The 26,618-nt window shown below is 57.3% G+C and overlaps 2 protein-coding genes across 3 annotated transcripts in view; one reads left to right on the forward strand and one right to left on the reverse strand.

Moving 5' to 3' along the window:
• FLRT1 (fibronectin leucine rich transmembrane protein 1) overlaps positions 1-13,298 on the forward strand; it is a 75,520-nt gene extending 62,222 nt beyond the window's left edge. Inside the window, exons 2-3 of the mRNA XM_068555125.1 lie at positions 396-1,316; positions 10,584-13,298. Of these exons, the coding sequence (XP_068411226.1) occupies positions 10,633-12,657 (2,025 nt within the window). The 5' untranslated portion in view covers positions 396-1,316; positions 10,584-10,632 and the 3' untranslated portion in view covers positions 12,658-13,298. The remainder of the gene's footprint in view (positions 1-395; positions 1,317-10,583) is intronic.
• Positions 1-26,618, reverse strand: part of MACROD1 (mono-ADP ribosylhydrolase 1) — a 151,820-nt gene that overhangs the window by 97,416 nt on the left and 27,786 nt on the right. The gene's annotated exons all lie outside the window — the stretch shown is intronic.

Here is a 26,618-nt window from a genome sequence, read left to right on the forward strand (position 1 = left end):
ACTTGTTCTGGAAGCCGAGGCCACGGTGGCCCAGTTGGATCCTTTGAATGACATTTAGCAAGAGGAGCAGGTGCTGGGGGAAGCAGAGCCAGCTCTGGGCCAGGCGGGCGGCCCCTGCACAGCCGGGAGCTCTCAGAACTTCATTTTTCCCTTCCCGGTCCTCCCACCCCCAGGAAAAGGGAAAGCAGGGAGCTGCGAGGAAGGGTGCTCGGCACGGCCGGCTGTTTGTTATCTGGATTTGGAAAGAGAGGGGAGAAATCCCAGATCATGGGAAAGTGGCGTTCAAGAAAACAGGTTCCTGAGGGATGGGAGGAGAGGGGGCTGCAGCCCAGGCTGCCGGTCCCCGTGCGGCTCCTAATTTCCCTGGGCTTAATCACTTGTATTGCTTTTTGCAGGTGAGGAGGCAGGGAGTGGGTGAGAAGGACTCCTTTTTGGACAGACGAGAGCAGGGCTGAAGCAGGAATAAGCCGTGCCTCCACCTCCCCAGCAAGAAAGCCTTCCTACAAACAGGAGCAGCCAAGCAAGACTGGGTGCCCCCCCCCCGCCCCGCCCAAACATCTTCCCAAAGAGGGGCATGTGGGGCCTGACAGCTCGGCAGCGCATGTCAGCAGCTCCAGCCCCGCGGTGAACATCTGAACTCCTCAGCGGGGTAATGGACCCCCTCCTTCCCCCGGAGACACAGCCTGAGTGGCAGGAATACCGATTCTTTGGAGAGTGACTCCATCTCAGCTCTGTCACGCAAGAACGCTCTCTGCACCAGAGCCCATTCCGCCAAGTGACTTAAAGGGATTAAAAACAAAACAAAACAAAACTTGGTAAAGAAAAAGGGGTAAAAGCCACGCAGAAGCCTTTCAGAAGAGGTGGCGGCCAACAGACAAAAGGGCGGAAGTTGAAAGAGGGTGGGGAGGCCACCCTCCCCAAGGATGGGCGCCCGGCCCTAGGGCATGCCTGGAGAGCAGGGGCCCAGAACACCCTCAGGTCGCGCACGGGAGCCCCGGGGCTTCGGGGGGCACCCCTGCAGGCCCCTCACGCAAACCCCTCATTCCAGAAGGAGAAGCCAGCAGTGCCGGCAGCCTAGGGCGTGCGACATGCTGCTCCGGACCCGCAGCCACGTCTGAACACGAGGAGCCCAGCAGAGCGAAGCACAGGGTCTCCTCCCTGAGCCCCGGGCACCCCCAGCACCACCCAACACCCCAGGTCTGTGGTCTGCACCCTGAGTGCCAAGGCTGGTGGGCTGGAATGTAAGCACGGCCCAGGCCCACCTCGACGGACGCGCAGCATCCAGAGCTGCGGGCTGCCAGGCTGCAGCGAAGGAGGTAAGGCGGATGCAGATGGGCTCCGGTGGCCCAGAAAGGCCCAGGGGCTCCTCGTGCCCAGAGAGGGCACAGGACAGATGGGGCCTGTCCTCTTCGGGCTGGGTTGAAGGTCTGCAGCTCCACCCCGCCCACCCCACACATGCAGCTGAAGCAACTGGTGGCATCTGCTTGCCAGGGGAGGGGTCCTTTGCTACCTGGTGGCCCCTGTGCTGCTGGGCTCTGCCCCAGGGTGGGTGGACCCAGGATGTAAGGGAGTGACCTTTCCTGGAGGAAACTCCTGCCCCTCCCAGCCGTTGCCCCTTGGGGGAGGTCTCACTTTGAGCCCTTCTGAGTTCTGACCAGAGGGGGCAGCCGTGAGGCCTTGGAGAGGCAGGACCTTTGGTGAACTAGCCACTGGCCACGGCACCTGCTGCCCTCCAACTGGAGAGGGTCCACAAGTCCCCTCCATCCAAGGCCTTCCCCTGCCCTGGCCAGGAGAACCCAGGGTGGGGTTGATCCAAAGCCACCATCCAAGGCCTTGCACCTGCTGGCCCTTAGGCATCATCTGCTCTGGCCTCCAGTTCAGCCCTTTTGTTGGTGAGAGTGGCTTGATGGGCCCAGAGATGTGCGTTTATTGCCCTAAGGTCACACAGCAGGCGGCGGCAGCAGTGGCGTGGCGCGGTCTGGCTAGGGGTGTGGGGGGTGTGGGGCCTACTTCTTCTGGCTTCCCAGAGGCCAGGGGGGAGGGTTCATGCCTCCCCAAACACAAATCCCAGAAACCCCAGGGCACCTCTATTGCAGCGCCCTGGGCAGGGCAGGGAAGCCCCGATTCATTACCAAGATGGAAAATGACAATTCCCCGCGCTCTTCCCCAGGAGAGGGGCTGATTTATGACGGCGCCAGGGCCTGGGACATTTGTCAGCGCCGCACTGCACGCACGCCGTCTGAGGGGGCATTAATAGCTGTGTTATTAGCCACCAGCGTGAAAGATGCCCTGCGGATCGGCTATTTACTGTTATTTATTATAAAGGTGCACCAGCCCGGCAGCGGGGCCGTGAGGCGTCGTGAGCTCGCTGGAGCCCGAGCTCGGCCCCTGCCCAGCCGGCCTCCCTTCCCCCATCCCTACCTACTGCCCCATCACTTGCTCCTATTCTCCTCCCATCTCCTAGGAGAGACTGGTGGGTAATGCCTGGGGCTGAGGCCAAGCCAGAGGCGGGCAGCAGCAGGCCTGCAACCCAGGTATTTATGGAGCTGGGCTCTGCCTCTGCTGAGCTTCCCTCCATCCCAAGCTTCCCTCCATCCCAAGGCAGGAAAACAAAGACCAACTTACTGGGCTCTGGGGCCAGACAGAGGTTGGTTAGCACCCTGGCCCTCCAGCTGTGAGCAGTGTGACCTTGGGGACGTCCCTTCCCCTCCCTGAGTGTGCTCCCCTTTGTGCACTGGGGACACAGGCTCCGCAGGGCTGTGGCCAGCTGGAAAGGAGAGGCGTTTGTGCAGGGTTGAGCATGCAGCAGGTGCTCAGCTTTGCCAGCTACTGCTACTAGTGGGACTGACCCCACAGGGCTAGAGGGGCCTGCAGACCTGCTGGTGGGCAGCCCCCATTAGATCCTGCTTGAGTTGGATACTGTCCACCATCATCCTCTCCATGCCAACCCTTTGGGAAAGGGTTTGAGAGTTCAGTGCCGGGGCCAGAGGAGGTAGGCAAGGGAGAGGGCTGTTCATGGCTGCTGGAGGGTTCTCTCTGCCCTGGAGCCATCCCTTCTCCTCTCTGGGCCTCAGTTTTTCCAGGGTCCTCTACCTCCCTGATTCCAGGGTCCTGAGGGTGAGTTCCACCCTTGTGCATATCTGCGGGGTGGGAGGGAAGGGACCATCTCTAAGAAAGTGGGGCCAGCCTCTGTGCCTGGAAGCAGACCTGCAGTCGGACAGGGCCTGGTTGGCCACCCCATGTCAGAGCAGGCGAGAGGAGACAGCCAGGGGTTTTCCCTGGGTTTGCTCCCTCGGGGCCTGGGGTGGCCCCACCGGGCAGCTGAGGAGGGCAGGTAAGACACCTGGGAAAGGAAAGCCTGGGTTTCCGTCCAGCTCCTCCACCACCTGCTGCACAATTCAGACCTATCCCTTTGCCTCTTTGGGAGGCCGTGGTGAGGGCACCTGTCATTATTACCTCCCAGCGTGGGGCTGACAAAGGGCCAGCCTCCCTCTTCTCTCCCACTGCCCTGTCCTGGCTTTCAGATTCTGGGGTCTCCCTTTTGGCATCCTCATTCATTCATTCATTCATTCATTCATTCATTCATACATTCATGCAACAGGTGTTTATGAACACCTCTGATGCCCGGCTCTATACTAGGCCAGTGAACAAGACAGAACATATTCTGACTTGTAGAAGTTTACATCCTAGTGGGAGGGCTTGACAATCAACTTGTGATAAACAACTGGGGGAGGGGAGGGATTGCCCCAAGAACAGGGCCTGCATGTGGGGGATGCCACACAGCTCCTAGGGGAGCCCCAGCCCCACCCAAGCCTCTGTCTTATGATCAGTAAGCATCACCATTCCCAGTCTTTCCTGATCAGCCGGCTCCTCTCCCAGCCCCTGGCTGTCAGGATCCCGCTGGCTGCTGAGAAACCCAGCAGTGCAGAGCTAGGGCCCCCGCCCTGTTCTCTGGGCTGCCCCCCACCCAGAATAACAGCCCTTAGGCCCTCCTCCTACCTTCTGAAAGACACCTGACCTTTCCTTTTTCCTTCCCAGAAGGAATTAAGCCTCAGTCTAGGCAGCTTTACTAAAAATGCACACAGACAGACAGAAATATAGGTGCAGCAACATCTTATTAAATAATACAGAGAAAGAAAGAAACAAAATTACATGTGTCTCCTTTCATCCCCCCCAACCCCTCCTGGCCCTGAATAGTTTAATATCGAACACTGTTATCAATATAATTAACCTCCTAAGACACAATTTTAAAGTCTTGTTTTTTAAAGCAATTTGCATTCTCTGAAGTTCAGGACATCCCACCGCCCGGCACAGCCCAGACGGCCTACGCAGTGAGGTGAACTCCAGGTACATTTTTAGTGGATTTGCGTACCTGTCTGTAATTACCGCCAGTGATAACAGCTGATGCATAATGCATGCGGCATGAAATTAGAAAAATAATTAACTTTAGGTTTTAAAAGAATCCCACCCCCTTCCCCCATGCATTACAAGTTCTCAATGGCACCAGTAGCCGAGATCAGGAGCAAAGTTGTGCCACGCAGGGTTGGAAGGGCCTTGAGGTCATGGCATCCTGCCTGAAGAAGGGGCCTCCAGTGGGCCTAGACTGGGCTGGGCAGGAGCAGGCCCGGGGCTTCTGCCTGAACGAGGGTGGGCTCGGAAAAGCCCCACTCACACAAAAGTCGCAAGTTCCCCTCCTGCCTGCAGTTCACATCTCCTGGACCTGCAGCAGACCCTCTGCTCAGCACCCAGGGCAGTAGATCGTTTATGGTCCCATTTTACAGATGAAGGCCTGAGACCCAAGGCCACTCTTGGTTTGTGGAGCAGCTGAACTGATCCCAGGCAGGCCTTCTCAGGGAAGGGGCTTCCTAGAGGGGAGCTCTCCCCAGGCCTCCGTGAGCACCAGGAGGTGGAGGCTGGCCCCCCTGCCTCTAGGCCCTCCTCCCTCCATGTTGCTTGTAGCTGAGCCCCGAGAGACAGTGTCAGCTGGTGGAGGAGAAAAATGCGGGGTCCCTCATTGCTTTAAACAAAGGTTTGCTGAGGACCCATCACAGGCATGGAGGTGACCCTGCTCTGGTGGAGCTCTCAGCCCGGTGGGGAGGTCACTGCTTCCTGTGGGGCAGGGGTCCTTCTGGAGCTGAGAAACTGCTTCCGCCCCCAGTCTGCCCTGCACACCTCGCTCCTGCCTCGGGCCCTGCTCTGCCAGTAAGGACCCGAGGGCCTGGCAAGGTTTAGGGAAAACACAATGAATGCTTCTTGCTGAAGGAAGGGACTGAGAGAGTGCACAGAAAGGGGGAGGGGGAGGGGCTTCCCTCTCTCTGAGCTGTGGCCCCCTTGCCCACTCGTGTCTGCCCTCCCTCTTTCTGAAGTTCAGCCAAGAGAGGCGGGCGGCCGTCCTGAGTGGGTCATAGGAGGACTTTGGGGTCCCTCCCAGGGGCAGGGTGGGGCAGCCCTTCTTTCCAAAACCTCCAGGCCTGTGCCGGGCACTTTACACAACCCCTCCCTTGTCATCTTCCCAGAAGAGTGGGGTTCTCAGCAACACGTTACAGATGAGGAAGCTGAGGCCCAGCGAGCATCACTGGAGGTCACACAGCTGAGGACTGGTGAGGTCAGATTCAAACCTAGCCCTGGTGTCCTCTCCCCGCTTCTAGTCTACACGCCTCCTTCTCGGGGTCAGTGCCACCTGGAATTCTCTGATTCCCGTAGTGGGGACGGAGACTGTACCTGGCACTTCGGGGGACGCAGCATCAGGACAGCCTCACATGAGCTGCCTTCATTGGCAAACGGGGAGGAAGGCCAGGACTGGGAGGCAGGGGGAGGCCTATCCAGACTTCCCTCTACTGCCTGGGATGCCCAGCTCCCTCCTGCCACGTGCCCCCACCCCTGCTCAGCCCCTGGTGCATCATGTCTAACTGTGCCCCACTCCCCAGAGCCTGTGGCGGTAGATGCCCTCTCATATCCAGTGTGCCAGGGCCTGTGCTGGGCCTGGGGTCCTGCAGCTGCCCCCTGCCCTCACTCTGACTCCCCAAGAAGACCCCCCCAGCCCCAGCTTGATGGGATTTGGGAAAGACAACGGGGCAGAGTGCCAGGAGGCCAGGCGTCTCCAACAGGGAGGCACCTCCATCCAGTTGGCAGGTATTTACAGATATTACTCATGTCCGACTACCACCAGTCAAGTGGGTATGGGAAGCAGAGCCAGACACAACTTGGGAGGCTTCATGGAGGGGGCGTCCAAGCTGAGGCCTGGGGGGTGAGCAGAAGCTGGCCTGGCGAAGCTTGAGTGGGGAAGGTGTGTTGATGTTCAAGAAGCAGGAACAGCACGTGCAAAGGCCCAGAGGCAGCACAAGGGAGAGCAGGCTTAGGGTCAGTGCTTCTACCCTAGCTTGGAGGGACAGGGCTGAGGAGGCACAGTTTGAGGTTGGGGAGACCCAGCATCACATCACAGCAATGACAGGGAGTCTCTGCCAGGAAGCAGCTTGGCCTACAGCCTCCCAGTCGACCCTGGAGGCACAGCAGGGGCAGGGGTGTAAAGAAAGGGCCTCTGGATTGCAGAGGAAAGATATAAGCAGTTAACACAGAGGCTAGACCGGTATGCCTGGAGCAGTCAGAGAATTACAGCAGCTTTTAAACCTCATGCACTTACGAGGGTGTACTTTGCAGGTATTACCTCACTGAATGCTCAGTAGTGAGCTCCCCTCTAAGGGGAACTTGATGACTACATTCATAGATAAGGAAATTAAAGCTCAGAGAGGGCAAGTAACTTCCTCAAGATCTCACAGCCTGGAAGAGGGTGAGGCAGTACTCGAACCCAGGTGTCTCTGTCCTAGATGGCAGGAGCTAGCGACTGATAGAAAATGCCAAGAATGACGCCCCAGGTCACCTCTCGGCTAGTGGGGGTCTGGATACCTCTAGTCTGAGCCATCTCACTGCTCCTCTCCCCCACTTCCATTGCACACCAAGGATCCAGCTGTCAGTCATGGAGCTGGCAGGTCGTAACTCACAAAATGCTGAAGTCTGAGGGATTCTCACAACAATGAAAAGTGACCCCGTAAAAGACGGGCGATTTACCGGGTTTAATTTGATGGCCACATAAACCATCAAACACAAAACAAGGGAATAAAAGGGCCTCGTGGCACCCGGGCAATTAAAGGGCTCCTCAGGCAAGGTACGCTGTCTTCCTCCCCACCCCAGGCCCCTCCCTGCCTTCCTGGAGCCAGGGCTCAGCATCGGGAGGCCTTGGGGAAGGGGGCGGCAGGGGAGACTCAGCCAAGATGGATGAGGGCCGCAGACAGGGGAAGAGAAAGGCCTTGGGTCCCTGCCTCCCAAATGCTTCTTAGTTATCCATCAGGCATCTCTGAAAGGTGTAATTTAGACTCTATTATGATGCCGGGGCCTCTGGAGGCTGAGGGCTATGGCCATGAGCTGAGCGGGCACTGGGAACTGATGTTCATGCCAGAGAAGGCGGTCTGGCCTCGTCTTTGGCCTTAACAAGTCTGCCCCCTGCTCAGGGCACTGCTCCGGAATCTGTGCGCCCAGGGGCCAACAGCATCCCTCATGCCAGGACTCAGAGGAGGGTGTGCGTCCTCTGGCCAGATGCTGGGGGCCTGGGCAGAGGTGCTCCTGGGCTCAGACCTGACCCCTGAGACTGAGGCAAGGTGGCCTTGAGCAGGCCTGAGGCTTCCTGTCCCCAGCACCTGCCCTGGCCCTGCCTCTTTGCTCATAAGCATCTTGAGACAGGACCTCCAGGCTCCATAACCTTCATGGCTCTGGCTTTGTGCAGAGGAAGGGACAGATGTGCAGCTGGAAACCTGGCCTGGCTGTGACCTTGAACGGGCCCCTCACCTCTCTGAGCCTCAGGCTGCTCAGCTGTGAAATGGGACCGAGGACCTGTGTGTATGTGACAGGTGGGTGCAGATACAAACATGTGCCTGTGAGGGCGTTGGGCAGGGCCTGGCCAGAGGGTTGCCCCTTATGCCTGGGTTTATCCCTGTCCAAACCCACTGAGAGCCGGGAACACATGTGAGGGAAGCAAAGACCACCTCCAAGTCCCAAGGGGCAGGGGTGTGAGTGAGGTCATGACCCATAGACTAAGGACAACCTCCAAAGAAGCATCAGGAGTAAGTAGGCAAATGTCCTCAGCCCCTCAGGCCAGCTGCGGCGGCTGAGAGGGGGCTTGAGCTGGCTTCAGAGGCCCAGAGTGTCGGTCACAGTCTCACCAGTCCCCCTTCCTCCCAGCTTCCCTCGGGACCTCATCCCCCTCTGGCTCCTTGCGCAGACCCCATGCACCCCTCCCCCTCCCCCTCACTTGCTTCCAGCCAGGTGTCCTCGGCTGGCCCTCCACCTGCCTTCGGTCTACCTCATGGATAAAGCTTCATTCCGCTAACAGGACCTGAGCAGAGTTAGTGCGTTAGCCACAGGCAAAGCCCGAGCTCCCTCCAGAAGGCCTTGGAGCTGCCGGCAGCCTGGGCAAAGGACCCTGTGATGCAAATGGGGCAAGAGTTGAGGGGTTGGCAGGGAGCAGGGCAGGGGCATTCCCGCCTTACCTGGCACCTCAGCCGGCTCCCTTCTGTCCTTGAGTGGTCACTGATGGCAAGCCACACCAGGCCTACACAGCCCACAGGCCCTGCCCTCGAGCACCCGAAATTTAGTCAGGGACCTTAAAACACTAGTCACTAAATAGTGCAACCCGCAGCCCACAGAGATGGGCACGAGATGCAGCACCACAAGCCTAGTGGTCAAGATCCTGGCTTAGGTTCTTCTTCACCACTTATCAAGTGGTCTCGAGCAAGTTAACACCTCCGAGTATCAGTTTTTTCATCTGTTAAATGGGAATAAAAAGGGCACTGACCTGACATTTGCTGGGAGGATTAAATGACTTAAATGTTCATAAAATTCTAGGTGAGACCTTTATTATAGTGTGAGCTACTATCCCATCAGAATAGAATCCCAAGTGGCTAGAACACAGGTTGGCACATGGTAGGTGCTCAATAAAGACATGTTGAATGGCTGGATGGACAGATGCATGGATGGATAAGTGAGTGAGTGGGTGGGTGGATGGATGGATGGATGGATGGGTGAGTGGGTGGATGGATGGATGAATGGATGATGGATGGATGGATGGATGCATGAGTGGGTAGATAGATGTATGGCTGGATGGATGGATAGATGGATGGGTAAATAGGTGGATGGGTGGATAGGTGGGTGGATGGATGGACAGATGGATGGATGGAGCAGAGGGAAGCTCTATATGGCATGAGGAAGACCTAGCAGAGGAGGAGACGTCTGAGCATGGTCCTGAAGGGTGACGAGCAGTTTGCCAGACGGAGAGGAGCAGTCCAGGAATAGAGAGGGGCAGAAGGAAGAAGGGTTTGACATGGTTGAGAAATGGAGACACAGGGTCCCTGGGTCATGGGAGTGAGGGCCCCACCGTCTCATTCAGTGAGTGGGTCCCAATTCTGCTCTGCACACCAGGGCTGCCCTCCAGGCTGCGGCCTCAGCTCAGGCTCCCAGAGGCCATTGTGTCTCACACTGAAAAGTGTTTGTGAACCTGGAGTTATAAAGCAGACCTTTGCCGGCTGCATGAACACCACTTCCCCACTGAGGTTGAAAGATAATTTCTCTTTAATTGATTTTTTTACCACTATGAACAGTAACGTAATATGAGAAAAATCTACACTGCAATTTTTCCACTTGCGAAAACCAAAATTACACCTTGCAGACAATTCCCTCAGAGTGTGGACCCCTCCCTCCTTTTATTTGTTTCCTGTCTTTAAATGCAAGAAAACAGATATATATATTTTTCAAAATAGCTGAAAATTTCGTGATTTAGGAAGGGAGCAAAGTATGGAATAAGTTCTCACATTACATGGAACACAGTAGGAACGGCACCGCTGATAGAAAGAGATTTCTGTAAAGCCATGGGAAAGCAGTTCTGTTGACACCTCATTCTTCTGTCTATAAGATGCACAAGTGCAAACAGGACACGTTGTTTTAACACCAGACGATGAAGCGCCCCACTTTCCCATGCTCGCCAGTGAGGACGCTGGCAGATTCTTTCTGCAGGTTCTAGTGACGCCCCTCCCCCACCTTGAGCTCACAGGCCTCGCAGAAACAAGCTTTCCCTTCAGTCCCTGGTTCCGAGCCAGAGAGGGATACGAGATCCCTGTTCCAATGAGAAATGGTGGCTCTAAATCCATCCCATCAACACTGAGCAGCCACTTTCAGCATCAGCCATAAAGACTGGCTTAGTGTGGGATCTTGAAAGAAGAGACTGAAACTGCAGCCCGGCTCCCAGTAAATTAACGTCACGAGGCCCACGGCCACGGTCCAGGAGGGCCAAGGCCACGTCTGTCTTGTTCACGGGCAGCATCTTTGCTCCCGCTGAGATTAACGGTAGCCAATGTCATTAGAGGCTGACCTCAGCCCGAGCTATCACCTGTGATGTAAACTTGACATTTGGAAGGGCCACGGGGTATGCACCTCGAGGTCTGACCTCTGCCCCGTGGCCTCGACTGCAGCCACCCCTCAGCGGCAGGTGGGTGGACACCCGACTCGCTCTCACCGCACATGTCTTGTGCTCCTTGCAGGTGTAGAGGCTGCAAGTCAAGTGGGGCCCGGCTCCCCCAGCCGTCCACCATGGTGGTGGCACACCCCACGGCCACCGCCACCACCACGCCCACCACCACTGTCACGGCCACCGTCGTGATGACCACAGCCACCATGGACCTGCGGGACTGGCTTTTCCTCTGCTATGGGCTCATCGCCTTCCTGACGGAGGTCATCGACAGCACCACGTGCCCCTCTGTGTGCCGCTGCGACAACGGCTTCATCTACTGCAACGACCGGGGGCTCACCTCCATCCCTGCCGACATCCCCGACGACGCCACCACCCTCTACCTGCAGAACAACCAGATCAACAATGCCGGCATCCCCCAGGACCTCAAGACCAAGGTCAACGTGCAGGTCATCTACCTATATGAGAACGACCTGGACGAGTTCCCTGTCAACCTGCCCCGCTCCCTGCGGGAGCTGCACCTGCAGGACAACAACGTGCGCACCATCGCCCGGGACTCGCTGGCCCGCATCCCGCTGCTGGAGAAGCTGCACCTGGATGACAACTCCGTGTCCACCGTCAGCATAGAGGAGGACGCCTTCGCCGACAGCAAGCAGCTCAAGCTGCTCTTCCTGAGCAGGAACCACCTGAGCAGCATCCCCTCGGGGCTGCCCCGCACGCTGGAGGAGCTGCGGCTGGATGACAACCGTATCTCCACCATCCCACTGCATGCCTTCAAGGGCCTCAGCAGCCTGCGGCGCCTGGTGCTAGACGGCAACCTGCTGGCCAACCAGCGCATCGCCGACGACACCTTCAGCCGCCTGCAGAACCTGACCGAGCTCTCGCTGGTGCGCAACTCGCTGGCCGCCCCGCCCCTCAACCTGCCCAGCGCCCGCCTGCAGAAGCTCTACCTGCAGGACAACGCCATCAGCCACGTGCCCTACAACACGCTGGCCAAGATGCGTGAGCTGGAGCGCCTGGACCTGTCCAACAACAACCTGACCACGCTGCCCCGCGGCCTGTTCGATGACCTGCAGAACCTGGCCCAGCTGCTGCTCCGGAACAACCCCTGGTTCTGCGGCTGTAACCTCCTGTGGCTGCGGGACTGGGTGAAGGCACGGGCGGCCGTGGTCAACGTGCGAGGCCTCATGTGCCAGGGCCCCGAGAAGGTCCGGGGCATGGCCATCAAGGACATCACCAGCGAGATGGACGAATGTTTCGAGGCGGGGGTGCAGGGCGGAGCGGCCAACGCCGCCGCCAAGACCACGGCCAGTGACCGCGCCTCTGCCACCACGCCCCAGGGCTCGCTCTTCACCCTCAAGGCTAAGAGGCCGGGGCTGCGCCTCCCTGACTCCAGCCTCAACTACCCCATGGCCACGGGCGACAGTGCCAAGACCCTGGTCATCCACGTGAAGCCCCTGACGGCGGACTCCATCCGCATCACGTGGAAGGCCACGCTCCCCGCCTCCTCCTTCCGGCTCAGCTGGCTGCGCCTGGGCCACAGCCCAGCCGTGGGCTCCATCACGGAGACTCTGGTGCAGGGGGACAAGACAGAGTACCTGCTGACGGCCCTGGAGCCCAAGTCCACCTATATCATCTGCATGGTCACCATGGAGACCGGCAACACCTATGTGGCCGACGAGACGCCCGTGTGCGCCAAGGCGGAGACGGCCGACAGCTACGGCCCCACCACCACACTCAACCAGGAACAGAACGCCGACCCCATGGTGGGCCTGCCCCTGGCGGGCATCATCGGTGGCGCCGTGGCCCTCGTCTTCCTCTTCCTGGTCCTGGGGGCCATCTGCTGGTACGTGCACCGGGCCAGCGAGCTGCTGACCCGGGAGCGGGCCTACAACCGGGGCAACCGGAAAAAGGACGACTATATGGAGTCGGGGACCAAGAAGGATAACTCCATCCTGGAAATCCACGGCCCCGGGCTGCAGATGCTGCCCATCAACCCTTACCACAGCAAAGAGGAATACGTGGTCCACACCATCTTCCCCTCCAACGGCAGCAGCCTCTGCAAGGGCACGCACACCATCGGCTACGGCACCACGCGGGGCTACCGGGACGGTGGCATCCCCGACATAGACTACTCCTACACATGATGCCAGCACCCGGCTCCTGCCTCCTCCTGGTGTGGCGACTATGTGGCTTTGACCAGCCTGCTGCCATCTGACAGAACAAGGAAAAGAAATTCCACGATGACTTTCCCATCAGAAAGCAGAGTTTGGGGAGGGCTGACAATTTTATAGAACACAACAGTGAAAAAAATAATTTTTTTTAAGGAATAGAAGGCAGGAGGGGGATTTGACATTGATGAAGACATAATTTATACCAAATTATGCCAGGTGGGGAGGAAAAGACTAAAAATAATATCGCAGGAAGGGTTGAGTCGGGGCTTTTATTTTTCCTGAACTGGAAAGATGCTACCTGTGCACCGTCTGTGTATGCCTCATGCTCTGTGCAGGGCCGTCACAAAGGAGCCATTAGAGAAGCAGCCAACACGCGCAGCCCCCGTGCAGCTCTCACTGCCGGCTGCTCACTGGAGACGACATGATGGAAGGTTTTCAGGCTCCTCACAAAGGAGAGGGGAAGAAAAGATGTTTTGCTGTGGAGATATTGTCCTGAAATCTCTTCCCTGGTTCTTTCCATGCCATTTCCCTTACAGATTTGCAGAAATAGCGCGTCTTTCACTGCATTCTTTGAACAATGATGTAGTTGATTAAAAAACAAACTTTCTTTTTCCTATACTGAAGCCCTCCTCAATTCCATGCACCATAGTCCATGGAAGCACCATGGAAGCTGTGGCTTTTCCAGGGCTTGGAGGTGTATCTATCTACCTGTTTATCTTTATGTCGTGTCTCTGTCTACAGATGGGTAGATAGAGCCACATATACAGCCCTTACCGTACTTCTTGGGTCAGTTCGTACAATTTCTTGAGACAATAGAGTCACGAAAATGTTGCTTTCTCCTAGAAATCATTGAGTAAGTAGACAAAGTGTGTTGGGGATGGGAGTGGGGTGGGGGATAATGCTGTTCCTAAGGGCGGAGGCATGTCTGTCCTGGCTGGGTGGCTGGGGAGACCCTGGGCGAGGGGTGTTTTCAGTTCAGTCAGTCCTATCTCAGGTTGGCCAGAGCTGGGCCAAGCTCCTTTCTGATATAGAGAAGAGCTTTCTTTGACTTCCAGTGTCCTCATCTCTCTCCCCCTACACCCCCACAGATGCAATCACCTCAACAGCTACTTCCTGAGCATTTACTCTGTGCAATGTGCTTCCTCCAGAGACAGGTAATTGGTGCAGAGACTTTTTTTTTTTTTAAATATCAGCTGATTAGACCTAATGGTTTCCATGGCTGCTCAAACAAAGCCCAGAAAAAGACATGAAAATTCTCAGAAAAGCCCTAGGAGACAGCACGCCCCCCAACCCCAGAATGCAGAACACCCCACTGTGCCCACCCCTGGGATGCTGCTCTTAAGAGGGAAGATCAGATCTCTCTAAAAACGCCAGCCTCCAAAAGGGTAGTGACTGGAGCCCTCAGAAGAGTTAAGATTTTTTTTTTCCTCCCTCTGGAATCAATGTTGCCATCATTTATCAACTGACAGTGCTGTTTGGCGAGCCATGAGATTAAAACGATGATGCAATAATGACAGCAAATCTGGAAAGAAGAGAGGAGTGGTGCCTGGGGTTCTGATATCTCCCACATTCCAGCACTCGGGGAACTCGGGTCACCATCTGTCAAGGTGCCAGTTGTCCTGCGCCCACGAAGGGCGATGTCAAAGGAGAGATGCTGTTCTGAGGGCAGGGAGGATGAGAGGGGTCCAGCTCCTGGCCGTGGTGTTTTCAAAAGGCCTCGACTGCTTTGACAAAAGCCAAAGACAGGAAGAGAAAGATGAACGGCAGTCACAGGGCTGCTGTGACAGGCCCGGGGTCCAGACATTTGCTGGACCTGAAAAGATGCTGCTGGCCCCTCAGGGAAGAGGCTGGGCTTGAAAGAAATGGACACAACAACCACGTGAGCGAGGTGGAGAAGAGGCGCGGCTCTCATTGCCAGGCTGGATGGATGGTCTCACCAAGGGGGGAACCCCAATCCCCAGCTCCAGGGAGAGGCCGAGGGTCATGGACACATTTCATTCTAGACTCAAGCTTTTTCCCTTTTCCCACCTGAAGCATTTTCTCATACAATGAGGTCAGGAGAGAAATGTTTCCAAGGCTGGGACCATGTTTCCAAGGCTGGGACCGTGTAAAGGTCACATCCGTGTAAATTTCGCCCTCCCTTTGGCACCCCCCAGACACAGGCGCATTCCCCGCGGCTCAGGGAGGAGCAGAGGGGCCTCGCTAGCAGCGTCCAGGAGGAGAGGGTGCACGAGGGTGTGGGGCACTGGCTGGGGGTCAGAAGTTCAAGGTCTCTGCTGGTTCTGAAATGCAGTTTCCTCCCCAAGGCACCACCCCTGTCTTTGGCCCGCGTTCCAGGAAAATCCGGTCCCAGCCTCCCCACTTCCAACCCCCAACCCCTGCTGCCAACATGCTTGGTCCCCTGCTCTCACTCTTCATCCTCCTTTCTCTTCTCCCAGAGCCAGGCGGGAGGTCAGATCATCCCCTTAGAGGCTAAGAAGGCATTTGGGGAACAGCAGGTGGCCCTGTACAGGGAGGGCTACAGGGGAGACCTTGCAGCTCTGAGAGCCTGCCTGTGCCAGCAGCGCCCTCCAGGCCAGGCCTGGGTGATGAACTTTCCTGCCCCGTAGCACAAAGCAGGCCCAGGCAGGCCTGGGCCTGAGGATACATCAGTCTCCTGCTCCCGCCTCTTGCACTAATGGGGCTTGGGCCCCACCTCACACCAGGGGGAACCCGGGCCCTGCCTGCCTTGCTGCAGGCATCCTCCTGCCAGCGTTAAGTGCTGAAGACAGTGGAGACTCAGCCCAGCCAGGGCCCGGGGGCCCCCCCTCTCATCTTCTCTGCCCTCAGCATCCCAACATCTTTCCAGCATCCTTTCTAAGAACAAGCCTCCAAATGTCTGCTGTCTCATGGCCCCCCAAGCCAGGGATGGGGCCTGAAGACAGGTCCACTCTGAAACCCTATCCCTTCCTGGTCCAGGCCCTCTGAGCCAGCCATGCAACATAATGAGAAAGGATGTTCCAGGGCACCCAGCCTCCTCCACCCCCTAGAAGCACGTGAGGACACAGGGCTTGGGCCACCACTTCTGTCTAGAATCTCCCTCCTGTGGGCGGCCAACCTGACCCTTGCAGCCTCTAACTAGCCAGAACAACCTCATTGACCTCAGCGTTGATGAGTGTATTTTGTGGCATTTAAGGCAGGTTTCAAGTTAAAAAAAAAAAACTCATGACACTTCTTTGGTTAAGTGGTTTACCCTTTGTGGTAATTAGATGTAGTGATTGGAATCTCTTTTCTATTACATGGCAATTTTCCTTTAAATTTCCCCTGAAAAAAAAAAAAAAAAGGAAAGAAGGCAGCAGGGCCAGGCGAGTCATTTGCATTTTGCGAATGAGGCCTCTTGTAAGCTCAGCTCAGGCGTGGGGCCCAACGTATGGAATGCTTAAGAGATTACTAAGAATAAAATCTATTAATTAGTCATACTCAATTCCGCAGACATGATGTGCATCAAAAGCTTCTTTTCTTCCCTTTTCTCCTTCCCTCTTCCTGTGGCCTCCCACAGAAGCCTCCATCTTCTCTAAATTGGCTCCTGCTTCCTGGACCACCTCCCATTAACATGGCGGCTGCATGGCTGACTAGGGGGCCTCTGGGGTTTGGGGGTCGGAGCTGGGGCACCGGCTCCTACCCACTCTGGGTGACGCTGGCAGGGTAGGTGACAGTGGCTGGGGGACCCAGGCTTCCCCACCCAAAGTCCAAAGCTTACGCCTGCCTGTGCCTCTTCCTTCCTCGATGGGCACCGGGCCTCCTCCCCGCTCCCCTAGGGGTCCAGGGAAGCCCACCAGCCCCAGAAAAGAGTAGAGTGCGAAAGGTCAGGGAGAGCTTCCAGGGAGATGCAGGGAAAGCAGGTTTTGCGAATCCACAGCCTCTGCCTCTGTTTCCCCTTCTGTAATGTAGGGGTGGGCTGAGGCTGGGTCTAGCTTCACCCAGAAAAGATGGGGGCTCCAGAAGCCACATGGGGGCTCCCCACCATCTGCTGATTCTGGAAGGTTCTGGTTGGCCCAAGGCAGGTGACGGAGGCCCAGAGTGAGAGTGACAGGCCAGGTGAGGGATCCTGGGGGTCTGAGGGGGCTGACTGGGCAACGTGCCAGGACTGCATCTGAGCCTCCCTCCTTCACCCCCTCAGAGCTGTGGAGCAAGGGGAGGACACCGCCACCCCCCTCCAATGGCAGCTCAAGTCCCAAAGCCAACCCACTCCAGAAATCTGCTTCCTGCTGAACGTGCCAGGGAGGACGGGGCTTCTGAGCCTCGCACTTATGAAAAATACAACAAGGAAAATTGGATGCGGCAGACAGGGAGCAATGGAGTTGGGAAGGCAACCAGGAGGGAGCTGGGGCATTTTCTGGAAGGAGGGGCCTCGGGGCGCATGGCAGCCTGAGTCCCAAGGGCCAGACCACACTCTCAGGGCCAGGGCTCAGGTGGGGTCAGCTGGGGTTGTCCCCTGTGCTCATGTCCCCCATCACTCAGATCAGTGCAGGTGACAAGCAGTGGATGCCTGGCTCTGGATCTGCGCCAGGGTGAATGCTAACAAGCAACTCACAGCCCTGCACAGGCCTTCTAGAATGCAGACAGAGGAGGCATCTTTTTTCTTAAGGAGGATAAAAAGGCTCAAAAATGAAAATCATTACCGTTTACAAGCAAGCGAGTCTGCTAAATTGATTAGGAGAGATTAAACTCCTTGGAGGTGAAAGGAAAAGGGGATTTTTCGCATTTTTTGAACCTGCCCCCAGTGGCCAAAGGCAAAGCAGGGATTTTTCTGGGCCTGGCTGGTGGGGAGCTGGGGTCTCTGAAGGCTGACACCACGTGTGCCCCAGCGCTGGCTCCGGATATGTCGGTTGGACAGAGCCTGGGCTCGAGCTCGGGGTGGGGCGGTGGGGGGGAAGCAGCCCTGCCTCCATCGAGTGCCGTGCGCAGCCCCTGGGACAAGGTGGGGGTGTTACGTGGCCCACACAGGTCACTCAGAAGCTGCCCTGGCCCCCAGGCAGAGACTCTGCCCCTGCCCTCCAGATTCCATCTGCCTTCGGGGTGAAAAGCTAGGGGAAGTGGCTGGGCTAGTCCCTTCGTGAGTAGGACTCTAAAGCCATGAGTCCTTCTGCTTCCTTTCTGTTCCAGGGTGGGTGTGTCTCTGATCCATTCCCTGCAGCCAGTGAAAGGGAAATGGGGCCAACGGTAAAGGGAAAACTGAAGTCAGGGAAGAGAAATCTGGCCCAGCAAAAAGAATCAGGCAGTGAGCTCTTTGTCACTGGCCGCATTCAAGCACTTGATGGGGAGGTGGCAGATATTTTCCTGCCTAAGCCAAGGCCTGGTTCTTTGAGAAGATCCTGGTTCCCACTCTCACCTTACCGTCCCTGAGGACCCTTTAAGGAAGATATCGAGAGATTGCTCAAAACGACCAGTGTCCCCTGAAAATCGCAGGGCAGGGCCCTCTCACAGCCAGGCCACCCAGCCCAGTCAAAGAGTCGCTTTTGCCACCAGACAGCCTGCAAAATCCCCATCCTCAGTGTCTAAGGGGCACCGGGAGAGGAAGTGCAGACACGCGCCGCCCCATCTAGGACTCTGGACAGGCAGGGAGCACAGAGGGTGACCCTCCACCCGCGCTGGCTCTCTTGGGGCCGCTAGGGGGCCACCTCCCAGGCACTGCAGCTCCCCGTCCCAGGCTGCCTCCTGGCCATCCTCAGTGCCAGGACCCGCGCCCCCTGAGCTCCCACCACCATCCCACTGGCTGTGCTCCCAACAGCATGCTCACGGCTGCCGGCTCAGTGCACCCGCCCCAGCCAGGTTGACGGCTGCCTGGGGCACTTTTCACTCTACATTTTTAAGCATTTACCATTTCTTTTGAAATGTTCCAAGTAGCTGCCTGAAATATCCACATTTGCTTCTTTAAAAACACTCAAGAAGATTCCCTTGGCTCTTCACTCTCCCTCCCTTTACTTCCTCCCTCCCTTTGCATTTTTAACACACTGTTTTTCTCTAGTTTTGGAAATTCTATTATCACTGGGGTCAGGCCCATTTTTCTCACGTTAATATGATTTCCAGGATTGCCCAAGACCCCACCCCACCTCCCATGCTGCAGGGGCAAAGCCCACCTTTCCCCATGTCTCCCCTGGGGACATCATTCCCCGGGGCAGATCTTCAGCCGGTGGGTGGGCAGCTGCTGCCTTGCTCCCCGCTGGAGAGGCCAGCAGGCCAGGGGCTTTTTGAGACCACTGTCACTGCCCCTCCCACTTGTGCTGGGAGGGCAGTGTGGGCATACTGAGGGCACAGGGGGTCCTGTGGGGGGCTGACCCGGCCCCCACTTCCTGGCAAAGCCAGTCCCTGAGGCACTGTGGCCATCAGAGCTACCACAGTGCCATGGCCCCTGTCCTTCCCATTCCCACCCATCCCGACCCCCACCTGAAGGCCCAAAAGTCCAAGCCCGGAGAGTCCTTGCAGGAACGTCTTTGCTGTCACCGCCCCTAAATCTCTTTTACAGCAGTCAGGGTTGACGGCCGCTTGGGCAAGATGCCAGGTCCCTGCGCTCCTCCGCGCTGGGTCACTGAGGCCCAGCACAGGGCACGGCACACAGGGGTGCCACTCATCTCTTCCTCCCTCCTTGCTTGTCCCTGGGGCTCAGTGCAAAGGGCCCAGGCGGGTGTGTTGGCAGTGGCCTTCCTCTCATCCTGCACCCACCCCGCTGGCAGCCTGGCCCCAGGAGGGGCTCCTCCTCCCTGAAGCATCTCACTCCACCCTCCCTCGGACCCGCGATCATCAGCTCTGAGCCTGATGGGGAAATCCAGCCACTTGGCGAGATCTGGCCGCCAGCCGGGGTGACCCGGTTCCCCCTCTCCAAGCCAAGCCTCAGGTGGGTGACGAGGGGGGCAGAGAGCTGGGTGCCCCCCCCCGGTGTCTGACGCTTCTGTCGAGAGTCCCCGCACCTGAGCCGCCCACCTGGAAGAACTAACAGGCTTTCTTCTCAAGACGGAGGGAAACAAATGCAACACGAGCCAACGATCAAAGCCACAGCAGACACGGGACTGCCACTTGCTCATCTCCCAGGAGCCAATGTCCAGGGCGCCTCTCACCTGCCCTGTGCAAAGGACATGCTTGCAGAGGGTCCCAGAAACCACCCACCTCTGGCTGGTCCCGTTTTCAAAAGGTTCTGTGTACCCAGGAGGAAGACACACAAAACTCTGAAACTGGCTTAGATATTTTTACCCGACCCAGAACACCACCTGCCTGCAGGCCAGCGGCCTCAGCTGAGATGCCCACCTGGCATCCAGCTCCTGAAGAGATGCTGAGAGCCGTGGGGAGGAAGCAGAAGCGCCCAGTGTTTAGAGGTTTGCCATCTGAGAGGGAGAGAAGCGGGGAGATGGGGTTGAAGGTTGGGGACAGACAGCTGCAGGGCCGCGAGCCAGGGAGACAGTGCAGTTGTGCGCCTCTGCTGGCTGGAGCGGACGCCCCCTAATTATGAATGTCACAAGGCGGGTGTGAACGGAGAGGCAAAGGAGAAAAGTAAACTAGAAGAAACCCCACGCATAAGCCCTGCGGAGCAAATGTTTTTAACAGCCACCAACAGCAATTCCCCTTCCCAGTGTTCAAAGGTTACTGTATCTGGTGAGGTGTGGAGTGCTAAAGCGCTCGCTCGGGGGCCACCCAGCGCTGTATCAGCAGAATCCATCCCTGGCGCCTGGGGAGGAAGAGAACAGGGAGGGGTCCTTAGCCAGACCCTGGTGAATGGAGGGTCTGCTGCAGAAGGTGGATGCCCGGCCAGCCAATGGCATGGGGAGGACGGGGCTGTGAACAAGGTCCCTTCTGCCAACTGAGGGACCCATGCGAGGGGCACCCCTGGCTTTCCTTGAGCCCCTGCCCTTTCCTACCTGCAGAATCAGCCCAGTGGGGCCATCTGGCCACCTGCTCCTCGTCTTCTTCCTTTTTCTCTGAAGGGCAAAGCAATCTCGGGGGTCTGAGTGACGGGACCAGTCCTGCTGCTGCCTGCTGCCATCTGACACCTGGCTGGCTGACTTGGCCTGGCCCTGGGCCCACCTGCTTCCCTCCCAACCTCACCACCAGACACACACACACCCACCACGACAACAACATAAACCAAAGTGCACTGCGAACCGCCCTTGGGCCTCCTTCTTGTAGGTGCCTTGAAACTTCAGTGTTGAGATGAATGTGATGAACTATTTGGTCCTATTTTCTGTTTGTCTGTTTTCATATAAAGTGTCCAAGTCCACTTTCCTTGTCCTTTCTTGAAATAAATAGAAAGATTTAACTTTTACAGTCCTCTCGGCTGCTGGCTCTCAGCTCGGCGGCCCAGCGTGCCAGGGGCCGGTGTCTGTCACCCACGTGGTCTCGGCTGCCCACACCCCCTCACCAGGCTTCGCCCCGAGGGTCACCCTGCTGTCAGGGTCCACTGGCACAGAGGTGGTGGCCGGGAGGGATGGAAGCTCTGGGTTTGTATATTCCCTGGGCACCATGGGAACCAAAATAATGATTCTGTTGCAGGATGGAGAAGGGACTTCTGGCCCCATCCCACGGGCCCCAGGGAAGGCGACTGCCAGCTAAAGGCAGACTCCAAGAGGGTTTCCACGTGGAGATGTATTAATCAGAGCCATGGATTATCTTGTAACAGGCTCCAGCAACCATGTGGGCACCCAGATAAGACTGGCACCATACGGGTGCTGGGGACACGGCTCTTCCTCCGCTTGCCTGGGTCCCGCCACCTCTGACACCCCTCATCCCCTAGACGCACCCACCACATTCACAACTCTCCAGGCCTAGCCTGATATCTCACACTCCAAAGAGGGGGAAAAGGAAAAAAGTTATTTTCCGTGAGAACAATAGCAGTTTCTGCTAAATTTAACATATAAAATAAGAGCTCATTACTTCTGCCTTAGATCTGATTTCACATCTGGATACGAGTTAATGAGCTTTTCCTTATATTCCAAGGAAGCAAATTTATTTCTGGATGTGCCTTGGTGGCAGGTGGCCTGGCTGGGGTGACACGGGGTGCTCTGACCCCACAGGTGCCCCTCGCCCCCCCATCCTCTTCTCTTGGTCCTCACTGCCGGCCCCCTGGAGGCAGGAGCAGCCCGGAGATCATTCCAAAGGGCGGCTCGCCACATAGGCTTCGGGGAAAGGACCGAGTCTGTTTCCCCAAACTCTTCCTAGGGCCAAGCGCACAGTGGGTGCTCAGGAGGGCTGCCTGCTCTTCCTCACCTGACACTCACCTTTCTAGAACCTGATCAGCCAGCCAGTCAGTAGATATTTACTGAGGGCCTACTATGTGCTGGGGCTGGGGCACCCCTCCAGCCTCATGGAGGGGGAGGGAAGGATGCTCACGGACAAGATTGGGGTGGGGAGGCTCTCTGGGAGCCAGGTCTCCACTGAGGGTGTTTCGTCAGATGAGAAGGACTTGGAGAGCAAGGGAGAGGGCCTGCCAGAAGCTCTGAGGCAGGGGGCATGAAGGCGAGTCCGATTCTGTCCCCCTCTGGAAGACTCCGCTTCCCCCATAAGCACAGGACCCATCTGCTGGGCCCAACTCTGGCCACACCGAGTACAGTTCACTCCCCAAGCAGGCCCTGCCTACCCAAGCGGGCTCTGGGTCTGTGCTTACTTCTCCGCCGGGTGCCCTTGAGGGCCCTTGAAGGTTCAACCCAGGCATTGTCTCTGGAGAGGCTGCCCTCTCCGGGCCACACCTGCTGGTTCTCACCTGGACAGGTAACTGGTTCCAGCACCTCGCTCACTAGGGGCCCCTGGCCAGCAGGTCTTGCCTTCCACCCCTTCAGATCCCAGAGGGCACCGGCCTGGCACACAGGAGGCACCAGAAACGTGAATGGAGGGAGTGAGTCAATAAACACCAGCAAATCAATCAACCAACAGATCAATCTATCAATGCTGGGCCCAAGGAGGACGACTTTCCAAGAGCAGCAGCCCTGGCGTCCCAGTTGTGAGGCAGTCTCTACTTCTCCTCTCACCCCTCCAGGCAGGGGGAACCTCGGACGGGGCTGACCCAGCTCACCTGACCCTCCACACACTGGCAGCAGCACCACAGACCAGGTGCCCCGGCCACTCTCTTCAAGCCGGAGCAGGGGGGCTGGCTTCCCAGACTGTGTTCCTGAGCCCCTAGAGCTAACAGAAGTTCTGCCCAGGAAGGGTTCATGGTCACATGCGTTTGGGAACCACTGGATTAACGCCTGTCCTGGGGGCTCCTCGGGCAGGGCCTTGGAGTCCCTCAGAACTGGGTGAGACCCACAGGCTCCACCACCCACTCCCTGTGCCTCTGTAAAGCGTACGCATGATGACAGCTTGCTGCTCTCATTTTTCCCACCACAACAGCACCGACGCTCCTGATGTGTGCCGGGGCCTCCGTGAGAACGCTGCTTTCCCCGCCACTTGTCCGGGGAGTGCAGGCCCCATCCCTGGCGCCCCCGGGGTTTACCCAGCATCCCTGGCCCCCAGGTACAGGTGCTGAGCTGGCTGGCACTCCTCCCAAGGAGGCCCAGGTGTCTCCGCAACAGCAAAGTGCCCCCAGGTCTGCACAGAGGAGAGACGTCGGAAAAGGGCCTGTTCTCCAAACCACCCCGACCACACCCAAGGTCTGCGGCCCGCTCCCGAAACTGCTAGACGGGCTCTCAGGCTGACCCGAGCTTTCGGCTTCTGGAGAACAGGGGTGGGGATGAGGGCATCTTAGGTTTTAATAAGTGGCCCGGAGGGGCTGGAGGCCCAGACAGGGTTGGGCCCCACAGGAGGAAATCACCAGGAACCATGGGGGAGGTTCCAGGACCTGTATTTCAGGTCAATGGAAAGAAGACCTTCCAAACGTAACTGACCCTTTCTGAAGAGGAGGAGGTGGTCTGAGCGGTAGTGAGGCCCACCCTCACAGGAGAGCAAGCAGAGCTGGCCGGCCCCTCAAGGGGGTGCAAGTTCTGGGTGGTGGAGGCAACAGGCTGACAATGAAGGGCCCCTGTCTCCCTATCACATCTTCAGATGGACCCTGGGAGACAGGGAGGTCTCCCCACAAACCCAGGACTTCTCCTGCTGCGGCCTCCTCTCCAGCCAAGCAGTTTCCAGCCCTTTCCTTCCCAAAGAAATCTCAGGACCCACATATTGCTGAGGTTACAGATATGTATGGGGCGAGTCCCCTGAATAGCTGCTCAGCAGACAAGGGGCACGCCAGAGTCCAGCGCCCCTGCTTCATGTGCCCAACTCCTCCTGTTCGGTCAGGCTCAGGACTAAAAGTTCCAGTTCAAGTGGGATGAAGAGTGGGTGGCTGCCATCCCCGTCCCTGGACGCTGCTCTTACCTGGCTACCACCAGGTTCCAGAAGCTTCCCTCCTCCTGCCCCCACTTCCTAGGAGGGGTCCCTGCCCTCATCAAGCATCCTGAAGAAGCGACCAAACCCGGGAAGGGTCTAACACCCCAAATCCCACCTCACACCCAAATTCCGAGGCCAGTTCTTAGCACCCTGCATACAAAGCCCTGATCGGATCTGAGGTCCCCAGCCAGCCCCAAAATGCTGCCTCAGAAGGGCTGGGTGGGGACTTCCCTGGTGGCGCTCCCGATGCAGGGGGCCAGGATTCGATCCCTGGTCGGGAAACTAGATCCCACAGACATGCCGCAACTAAGAGTTTGCATGCCACAACTAAGGAGCTGGCGAGCCGCAACTAAGGAGCCCGCCTGCCACAACTAAGACCCAGTGCAACCAAATAAATTAAAAAAAAAAAAAAGAAGGGCTGGGTGGAGCTTGCTCATCACTCTCAGACGCCCCCAGCCCACCTGCTGGATGCCTCCCCTCCCCTCCTCCACACCCCTCGGCCTCTTGTCAGCACCTGCTTCTGCACGGCCTGCCGCCCCCAGGTCCGGTACCGACACCTCCAAGGGACCCTCTCCTCCCGAAGCAGAGGAAGTAGGATCCCTCGAGCCGTTAACTGACAGCATAAGTGAAAACCCGGCACTCCCGCCTCGGAGACTTACAGAGGAAGTGAAATCTTATTTGCACTGCTGCCAAGCCTGGGACGCGATGAAATGATGCCTCGGGGAGAGACCAGACGGCTCCCCGTGGAAGCCGCGGCATCGGAGCTGGACTTATTAAAAGCCACAGTGGCCACATTTCAACCTGTTTCAGGTGTTAAGTAATTTACCGCCACCCAGAATTCAGTGGCAGGTTTTTATCATTTTTATTTCTGTGATGCAGGCCCGAGGTCCCTGCACAGGGAACTGCGGGTCTAAATGCTCCCTGCACCCCCAGGACTGCGAGGAAAATGAGGGAGCAGGGGCCTGGGAGGGGGTGAGGGTGGAGGCTGGCGTGGCAGCAGATGCCCCGATTCTCTCCCGGGTTACACCAGGCTTGGCTCAGAGTGACAAGGAGGACCGGCTCTAAGATCCCCCCGGACCCCACATTTAGGGGCTCAGTGATTCCCCAAAGACGCTGCGGGTGTTTTCTGAAGGCAGCAATAGTGTAAGCTCTGTGAGAGCAGAGGCTACCTCTTTCAGGACCTGTCCACCAACCACACAATCAACAAGTCTTTATTGAGCACCTACTGTGTGCCAGGTCCCGACATAGCAGTGAGCGAGACCCCAAAGACCCCTGCCCTATGGACTGCACACGTTGCTGGTAAGTGTCGAATAAATATTTGTGGTTGGTTGATTAAAATCTCTAAAAGGCAAACAAGCTCTTGAAAGAAACAATGCTGGCATGGGGGGCACCAGAGGGAGGGGCAGGGGGAAAGTGAGCCCACCTGACCGGGCATCCGCTCCATGCGAGCCGCTGCAGCCACCCTTGAAGCAGGGCCTCCACGTCACAGACGAGAAGGCTCAGCTCCACAGTGCTTCTCACTGTTTTGCAGATCGTGCGGTGAGGGACCCGTGCCCTGACCTTCCATGGCCTTGACCCTCTTGGGGAATGCAGAGCCTCACATTCACAGAAAGCCAGGGGCAGGGAGCCGTGCGGTCTGGGGCCCACAGGGTCACAAGCCTTGAGCACCTTCTCAGCAGTGCTGGGCGGAGGACTGTTTGACGCCTGCTGGCTTTCGGGGGATTAAGCCTATTACTGAGGCTTCGGGGGCTTATCCGACACCATTTCTGAGGCCCCCTTTCTCCACCTGTTTTCAGATACTCCAGGAAGACCAAAGGGAATCTTCAAAGTCCAGGCTGAGCCAAAAGCAGAAATTCTTTAATTAGCTTTCTCTTGGATGGGGGCCCTGGCGAATGGATTAGTTGTGGTGGGCCAGAGAAAGGGATTGCAGTCCCTTAGAGCTGAGATTACAAGCCCGGGTGAAGGGCTGAGGGGCCGTCACCAGGGATGGTGGCTCCCCAGGGGCTGGCAGATGGAACCTGTCACCAGGAAGACACAGGAGATGTGCTCTCAGTGAGGCCTTCGTCCCTGGGAAGCTGGCACGGAGAGACGCTTGGCATGGCCGGGCTGTGTGCCTGAGTCTACTAATGAATGTGCCTCCTTCTCATGTGATGGCCCAGATCTGGTACTTCATAATTTGGGGGGATTTCCTAAAGGGGCACCCATCTGTGAGAGGCAAGGCAGTGCAGCCCGATGGTGCCAGGCACCAGACACCTGTCACTGCGTTCCATCCTCACTCATCCCTGTTTCCAAGCAAGTAAACTGAGGCCCAGGACTAAGGCGTTTCCCCAAGGCCACGGTGACAGAGGTTAGTATGGGAGCTCGGTCCTGGCCGGTGAGACAGCCTGATTGGGGTCTGTGAACCTGAAGGGAAAGGCACAGGTACACCCCCACCAGAAATCGCTGCAGGGAAGTAAGCCTCCCCAGGCAGGCCTCCTCCAGGAAGCCTTCCCAGACCGGCCCACAGCACCTTGGATTCCCCTACTAGGCACTTACACCCTGTGCTGTACCCAATAGTCCCACTATACACTGTCTTTTAGAGGCAGGGACTGGGCCTTCATCAT

The sequence above is a fragment of the Eschrichtius robustus genome, chromosome 11 (assembly GCF_028021215.1).
Source record: "Eschrichtius robustus isolate mEscRob2 chromosome 11, mEscRob2.pri, whole genome shotgun sequence".
In the NCBI taxonomy this organism is placed as follows: Eukaryota; Metazoa; Chordata; class Mammalia; order Artiodactyla; family Eschrichtiidae; genus Eschrichtius; species Eschrichtius robustus.